Here is a 9,027-nt window from a genome sequence, read left to right on the forward strand (position 1 = left end):
TCGTGTGTAGTGACGAATCCAGATTCTGTTTGGGTATGCATGATGGTCAGGCAAGAGTAAGAAAAAGACGAGGTAAAAGACGGGATCCTCAGTCTACAATGCAGAGGCATGTCCATCAGACTGTTGGGGTAATGGTTTGGGGTGCTATTTCCTTTGGAAGCAACTTTACTTTTCATCACAGGCAGTACAAAAACCCAACGATATATCCAAGGAGTTCTTAAACCTCATCTTGTGCCTTATCTGGAAATTCTTGTTAATCCGCTTTTCCAGCAAGACGACGCACGACCACATGTGGCTATAGTGCCTATGGACTTCTTTCAGCAAAACGCAATCAATTTGCTACTTTACTCACCTCGATCTCCAGAGCTTTGACCGATTGGGATATTGTAGGTAAAAGGTTGCATAATTTAACTCCTCCCTCGCAAACTTAGCGGCGCCACGTCACGCTGTCCAGTTAGCCTGGAATAAGATCTCCTAAGACGACAACATCACCTCATTAGATCCATACCTATATGTGCACATGAATATATAAAACACCATGGAGGGCCGACAAATTATTAATTTTTTTCTGATTTTTATTGATTAAATTTGTTCAATTTTTTAATAAAGCATTAGTTTTAGCGTAAGAAACATGCGCACCAAAAATTATTTAAATAAAACCATTTTGACGAGGTGTTCTCTTTTCTACGTCACGCAGTATATGCTATTTGTATCTCACGAACACAGATGGTTTTTGAGATTTTTTTTGAAGAGCTTGCAATGGGTTTGATCTAAGTCGCGCACATCTCGTTAAATTGAAATCGTTGTTTCATCAAAGACATTGAGTCAGTTCGATGGACATTTTGGATTTGGGCCAAGTTGGTTTCAGGCTTCCTCAAAATCTTTCGAATCAGCTTTCAGCTTCTAAATTTTCCTTTACTTCATTCTGTACTATAAACAACTCTCATCACATCAAACGCGAATTCTGTGCTCATTGTTTTTGACTTATCACTCTAACAAAGGCAGACACTTGTTGAGTCATCGTCATTAATTGCTCATTAATTTAATAGTGGGAATGTGGTTTTCCTAGTCGCTTCGCTGCAATTTTATGTCGAATACAACATTTACACCTCTCAATATTCGATTAATAAAGGAATAACATGCTGTTCTATTCATAATTATTGATTGTAACATGAAATATCCAAATTGAATTATCTGGTACATATGTTTTATTTATAACAGTTATTGTATTTGAGGAAAAAGGACTCATTATCTTATTAGTTGACAATAGGCTGCTGGTCTTTTTAATTATACAGTACGTTTTTAACATCCGACAAAGAGTGCCCCCGGAGTTACAGCTCTGAAACTTTTCACTAGTAAAATTTCCATTCCTAATTGTACCGTAATGATTCAAAAAACTTGTAAATACGCCTAAAAAAAACAGTCGTTTTTCGAAAATTGATATATTCTTACACTCCGCGTAAAAATCTAATTTAGAAATATGTGTCAAAGGATAATAGGAAAACTAAATTCAAAAAGCGAATCTATTTAATTTTATTATTGGAATCTGCCTCCATTTACAGCTAAGCAGACTCGATTGGAAACTTAGAGCAACGTTAACGGACTTGTAAATTCCGGACAAAACCCTGTAAAATAAATGTTAACTGTCTAATAGGTAAAGATACCTTTTAGGCTCGAAACACCAAAGGCATTTGGTGATGAAGAGATCGACACCAAATCTCCGAAAATTTTGAGTTAATAAAGGAAAAAATTTTGCATTTTGAGGCACATGGAGCAACTTTTGCTCTGACATAGAGTCCATATCCAAGGAGTTCAAGAGCGCCATCAAAGAATCAAACATTACTCTTTTAGTGGCTTGGGAGAGTTTCAGCGTGTAACTGGTTTGTAAATTTTAGTAACGTAACAAAACAGCTATAAACACAATCACAAAGACTTGCAGATGGGGTGGAAAAAAACTCTTGAACTGAATATAGTCGGAACAGAACCGCACTTGACCTTAGCCCCTTCGCTTTTTTCATGGGTACAATATAGTTCTTCTAAATTCCCATCACCGAACATAAAATATCTAGATTATCAAGGCTATAATATTTACATTGTAACCGTCACCTAAACACACTGTCCCAGTTTCCCTTGTAACAGGTGCAATAAAGAGTCCGATTCGACTGTATTTTTGGAATTCTCATCATTATTATCATCATCATCATCATCATCATCATCATCATGACGTAACACGGATTACACCTAGCCATTATCTCCATATTATTCACACACTATTACTCAGGCTGCTCTAGGTTATTTCAGAATTCTTCAATATTCCGATTGAAACTGGTCAAAATTCCTGCAGCGAGTAATTCTAACTACAGGTTTGAAAAATCCTGTTCACACTGGACCGAGTTACTTAAAAATTGGGTAAGAAATTCCTGTTGTAGATCATTTCTGATCACTTTTTCCAAATAAGACAATTGATTCTCGTTCAACTCGCTTCGGGTTAGGTACCTATTTCCAAGTCAGCTCAATATGGATTTCCTTGCAATTGTGGAAAGTTCCTGGTTAATAAAATTTTCGAAAATCCACTGTTTAGTTACTTCTAGATTTCCGAACATTTCTGTTCAAATCAGTCCTGCTTCTCGCCTCGCAACCCATTTGGGTTGCACAACGTTTTTTTCGAATCTAGAAATACCCTGGATCAAACCCGTCCACCTCCAGCGATGGTTGATCTAGGACTGAGTGATTTCCGAATTCCCCAAAATTCCTGTGCAGATGGTTCCATGTCACTTGAAAACTCCTGAAAGTTTTTATTCGCGTCGATTTAAGGTTATGCGCTCACTCGGAAATTTGGTTCATCTAGTTATTCCAGAATTGTCAATTTCTCTTTGGTCCCGCCGATTTCAGCAAATAGATGGGGATCGACTAAAAATTCTCGGGGATTTCTGTTCATCTCGGTAATTCTTGTGAAGGTTGGTGCAAGTTTTGTAAAAGTTCCGAAGTGTGTTGGTTTAAGTTTATGCCCAACTCGTGAAAATTCAAGCAAAGGTCGCTTTGGGGTAGGCCTTAATTCCTGAAAAATCCCATATGTTGGTTCAGATTAATCCACAGTAGATTTTTTTTTAAGTCGAAAAATCTTGTTCCAGTTCTAGTTCAAGCGGATGCGAATCTGCGACGTATGTGTAAACGATCATTTTAACGAGGTGTGACAATACAGAAACTCTCTTAGGAGCGTGAAAAAATCATAGATACAAATTTACGTGACCCCAGCTTTCCGGTATTTTTTAATTTGATTAAGAAGTAGTTTGGGCCTGAGGCGGGGACCCCCTTTTGCGTGGCATCGTGTCTGTAAAATCGAGTCCATCAAACTCTTAACAATACATCAACTTTCAATCAAGCTGAATAAAATCGGTTTCCGCAAAAAGGCGACTCAAAAAGGCACCGATAGCTGATTAAGCTCCCGGTCATCCGCATTCCTTTAATGATGTCCCATCCCGACTCGACTCACCTTCACAAACTACAATTCTTGAGAAATGGAGACATATAATTTATTTAATTAAACCTAATCGCTCAAGTCCGTGACTTGTACTCGGTGTTCGAAAAAAATACATTTCTTAAATGACTCTCTTCCTCTTGAGCTGTGTCATTTCGACGCAACAGGTGTTTATGCGTATAAAGGGGGGGGCTGATATCTTGATTAAAAAAGAATCATTGACAAAAAATGTTGTTAACAGTTAGGAAAAAAATTTGCAACAATGATTCCTTATGGTAAATTAAAGATCTCGTCGAAAACAATAACAACGCAGTGGCATGGTGCAAGCCAACATCCTAAAATTATGATTGCCCTAGGAGTGTATACAAAAATTTCATGTAATTTATTACTATTTAAATCAAGGTCAAAGTAATTTCGTTAGTTTTTCTATTAATTTTGCGTTAATGGTAATCAAAACACAACCGTGTAGTTAATAATGCGCATTATAATAACCGTAATTAGCAACATTTTAATCCAATTATGTTAAAGCAATTACTGTGTTAATAATATTGCTTTTTGTGTTTTGACCGGCATGAGTTATGCAAAAATAAATTTACCAGATAAATAAACTGACGTCATTATTTAACTTGAGACGTGTTTTTCGTGGTTTCAGTTAAACTTCGTTTAAAAACCGTTTGAATTATTTTGTTATTCCGGCTATAAAGTTTTTTGTTCGGGAAATAGGAGCAACAATGAGCTTGCCAGTTAATGCCATGTTAAAATCAGGACAGGTAATTTACTTTGTAAACAATATCGAATGGAAGAGGCGAGAATAGCTCAATTTGGCCCTCAATAAGCTCTTCGTCATCGGCGGCGTTCATAACTCGCCAGCTTTTCATTTCTTTTGTGCCAGCAAAATCCAATAAAGGGTCATTTTAATAAGTTATAGAATACTTTATTTTCCACTGATTGCTAAATTTCATGCTTGTATTCTTCATTTATAAAACTCACAATGGACCTGGCTTAAAGCGATAAATTATAAAAAGATCCATCTACCTGCGTTAATAGTACCATCTCGCCCATATAATTAGATGATTTCAGGAAACATACGAAATTTCAATATTTCATTCTATCTGTTTTTTAATTTAACCGATATTTTCGGGGTGTTTGGAAAGGTAATTTGTATTTGATTAATGTGCTTTTATCCTTTAGACTTTGAATAGGTAAGACATCGCGCTCGTTCAAAGGTAACAGTCATCTCGCAACTTTTCGCACAACGAGTGTGAGGCAAACTCGCCATTTCTCTCTAAAATCGGGTTTTTCGCATTCTTTTCAAGATATTTTGCTGTATCAAATGACAAGGAAACGCGTACCAAAGGGTCAGAGTTTCGGCGATGCGCATTGGGATATCTCGAAATCTACGAGATGAAAGATCTTACACAGGATGTTTTACGTCGATGCGACGCCCGGATCCGCCGCCACCACACTGTCAACAATGAAGATCAAAGGCGGGAGCGGCCCGAGCACGTAACACCGCAAAAAACATTTTATCCATTTTAATTTAAATTAATTTAAAAATTGAACGATTTGAAGGGATCCCCTTACACTCAAAGTGGCACGCTTGCATAAAGCCTTAATCACTTTTCTCCGTTTAAACCTTGAACCTCATCTCTAATATCACTTATAACCCCAATTAACTTAATTGATAACTAGTGTAAATTACCGTCTGGAGCACTAGGTTTTCAGATTTCAACGATGCTACGTATGCTGATGCTGCACACTCTGTAATTGAAGGTAAATTTAAAATAATTATTCTCGGCCATATCACGTCTCCTGACGCAAACATTAATTATGTTCAATTTAATTGTACGAAACCCTTTAGATCAGTGCCAAAGTATTCATTTTCCATCATCAAAATCGTATTCGAAAATGAGTAAAATAACTGTTGTTAGCTGATTTTTGACCATGAAGCGGGAGAACAACGTGCATGGTCAATTGGGTCATGCCTCATTGACTTTAAGCCCCTTATTCTTGATCAAGAGGCTGACATTTTTTTGTACTGAAAAGTTAATTAAATTACAAAACCTCGAATGAGCTATTAAATTTGTGTGTGTACAAAAGAAGCCGCGTAAATTTGAAACAATATGCGAGTTTGTATTTAATAGGCGCTCTGGGTTCTCGATCAGCAGGACACCATTGAGCTAATTTTGGACCCGGCGGGGGGCCTTTCCTCTGGCCCGCCTCTGTTGTTAAATGTGGGGTCGGTATAATCACAGATTTGTCATGTTTACACTAAAGACGTTTGGATATTTAGAACCCGACCATCATTAAATTTAATTAATATCTTTCGGGCGGCGTTCTCATGATTGGATGTATGACGGTTTTAAAAAATAGATCGTCCTTTTTTAACGCTGTAATTAAATTTCCCTCGGGTGTCTTCCAGGTTTGATTTGTTTTTAAACTGCTAGAATTTATCATATTCCGCTGATCGGTTTATCATACGAATTGGGCTATATTTAACGGAAAGCTCGTAAAAAACGTTCAGTCGGGAATCGAGGTTTGAGAAGTGACGAAAAGACCCAAACGACATCTAAATCCTGACATGAGAAATTAGGTAATTTTAAGCATAACGGTAATTAACGCATCACCGCTATTAAAAAAAAAAAGAACCCTTCGTGCATACTCCAATATTACACAAATTGCAATTGATGCGAAGGTTTACGCCAGAGCATCACGAGTTTTCGGTCCCCATATGGCCTCAATGCTATTTCGTAGTACCGCATGATTACAAGCAATAAAGAACATTTTAAGCTGCAAGCTAAAGAGCATAAGGGGCGAATTTTGGTCGAAGACTCTTCACCATTAATGCGTTTACACCGCAGTAATTCGCGCGGATCTCGGGGTTCCGTTCGAAAACAAAAAAAAAAACAAAAAAAAAACAGTTGAGAACTTCGCGTCGGCTCCATTCGATTTTGCGAACCCCGCTCGAGTCGTCTTCATCGCGAACTCTTAAGTGAGGTCTACCGTTAGGGAGTTGAGTTCAACATACTCTCGTTCAGAAACCACAGATCCTTCATATTTTACTAATCCAGATGAGCGAACGAAAAAGAAATCAACATCAACACAGATCGCTGTGATCGGTCCGGTACCGAGGATCAGCTTCGGGCTTATTGCTCCCATTAATGCGTCCTTCTTGTCGCATGAGATACCGGCCGAAGACGAGGACTTTTAGCGATGATACCTTATTGTTGGCATAAATAAATTATTCGTCAGCAAAGAATGTGATGGGTTTCATTTTTTCGCACATTTATGGGGGTTAGAGTGCATCCAAGTGACGAGGATATGCATTACGACCGCCATCGCAATATTGATCACCCTATAATTTAATAGTTAAATTGGCGTTGCAGCTTTTAAAGTGTCTTTGAAATACGGAACTGATGAGGGAATTATGATGGTAGGTGCAGGACTTGATAGAAGTACGTAAACCTGTTATTATTACTTTCCCGAACATTAACGCTTTGTGCACTCATTCGTAATCGTCGTTCCCAAAGAGCATTAAAACGACTTAAGCCATTAATTGCTTAGGAAATAAACATTTCATAAAAGATACATTTTAATAATAAATAATAACATGTTTCCAAACCCGCATTAAACACTTTATGGGCTCACCTGGTCGTTTTTAATCATTCGTTTCCTTTTATTTCAAAAAAAAGCTAAATTGTTAATTAGCGGCCGTTATTATCATAAACGGTGTACTCGCTTTAAATGCCTTAATAAGAATATTCAATACGGACATAATTAGCGGTATGAAAACTAATTAATTCAGCGTGTAGTTAATGGATCCTGTAAGAATGCACAGGCTGGACGATTACGCGATAAAGAGTAGTCATATAACTATTAAAGCTATTTTAATTTATGACAGGGTTAAACGTAAGCGTAAACAAAATACCACCACAAATCGCATCAAGTGTAGGTATCCATGTAAGATAAACGATAAGCAAGTCTAGGAGATATACGAGGATACTCCCAGAAGTACCCGACCTAACACTTAGAAAAAAAAAATTGGAAAATATTCCATTAGTCCTCCACATAGTCTCCTTCTAGGCTGACGCGCTTCTCTCAGCGATATCCTGTGGCCGATCTACCCCGTTCATACAGTCGCTCAAAAAAGTATCCGTACAGCCGAAAAAAAATTTTGTACACCGTAATTTTCGAGTGATTTCGCTCAAATCTCGTATAATAAAAGCTCAAACCTAAACTCAGTTTACGTGTTCGAGCAACTTTTGAAAATTTAATTTTTAGAGCGCTTTTTAGGCTCTTAAGCAAACTCCGTTTCGGAAACATCTTGTGCGGTGGACATTTTTCAAAATGATTCTAATGACCTTGTAGATGAGGTTTTTCCTCATACATCCTGAAAATTTCATCAAAGTCGAACCGCAAGTAAGCGAATTGCAGCCTTTTAAAATCGTCAAAAAGTGACGGTTTTCGCGCGAAACGATGAAATTTAGACATTTTTGACGATTCTAAAAAGCTGAAATTTCCTTTTTTTGTGGTTCGACCTTGATGAAATGTTCAGGATATATGTGGAAAATACCCTCTGTAAGATTATTAAAAGCATATTGAAAATTTTCCACCGAGCAAGAGGTTTGCAAAACGGAGTGTTGTAAGACCCTAAAAAGCACTCTAAAAATTAAATTTTCAAAAGTTGCTCGAACGTAAACTGAATTTGGGTTTGAATTTTCATTATACCAAATTTGAACCAAATCTGTCGAACATTACGGTTGATACAGTTTTTTTTCGTCGCTTTTTTAGCGATTGTATATAATAAAAAACTTCAAATCTTTCAAAATAGGCATCAATCTCCGACTCCAGCTCTTTATTATTGATAAATCTCTCTTCAAGTTTGCAAATAGAAAATAATCCGGCGAGGCTAAATATGGCGAATAATGGGGGCGAGAAAAAAGTTCGGAACCAAGTTGATTAATTTTGGCCATCGCGATGTACCGAAGGATGGACTGGTGCTTTGTGCTCATGAAACAAAACCTCCTCTTTCGCAAGATGCGGTCGCTTTTCCAAATTTTTTTGTTCAAAAACTGTACTAAACATGTATAATATTATCCTTTGATTGTTTTCCTTTAGAGAAAATTGTCCCACGTGCATCCCAGAAAACTGAAGCCATCACCTTTCCTGCAGATGGAACAATGTTGGCCTTCTTTACAGTCGATTCTCCCCTTTGAGGCCATTGCTTTGACTGCTCTTTCGTCTCAGGTGTAACAGCTTTCTTATATCTAATTGTTTAGTCAAAATGCGATATAAATTATTTTTTTAAATGTCTATCTCTCAATGCACTTCTGTGGATCTTAGCCTCAATAATCTGGAGTGGTCAAATCCGGAGTGTCGCTAGGTCGACCACTGTGGATTTCGTCTTGGCAGCTGATACGACCGCGTTCAAGCTCGGCCCCACTCAATATTTTGCAGTTGTTAACGAGGGAACGGATTTCTCTAAAGTAGAATCTAACTCCACTTTAATGTTGGATGGACAAAAGACCTTTAAAATGACAGAATGGAAT

General features: G+C 37.5%; 1 protein-coding gene across 4 annotated transcripts in view; it reads left to right on the top strand.

The window, feature by feature from the left end:
* Window positions 1-9,027, top strand: part of LOC136340736 (homeobox protein aristaless-like) — a 71,983-nt gene that overhangs the window by 54,607 nt on the left and 8,349 nt on the right. For 3 of the 4 annotated variants that reach the window (XM_066285039.1, XM_066285040.1, XM_066285042.1), the window contains one exon: window positions 8,597-8,725. The exons of the other annotated variant lie outside the window; for it this stretch is intronic. In XM_066285039.1, the coding sequence (XP_066141136.1) occupies window positions 8,597-8,725 (129 nt within the window). The remainder of the gene's footprint in view (window positions 1-8,596; window positions 8,726-9,027) is intronic. 4 annotated transcript variants of the gene reach the window in all.

Source organism: Euwallacea fornicatus, chromosome 8 (genome assembly GCF_040115645.1).
Source record: "Euwallacea fornicatus isolate EFF26 chromosome 8, ASM4011564v1, whole genome shotgun sequence".
Lineage (NCBI taxonomy): Eukaryota > Metazoa > Arthropoda > Insecta > Coleoptera > Curculionidae > Euwallacea > Euwallacea fornicatus.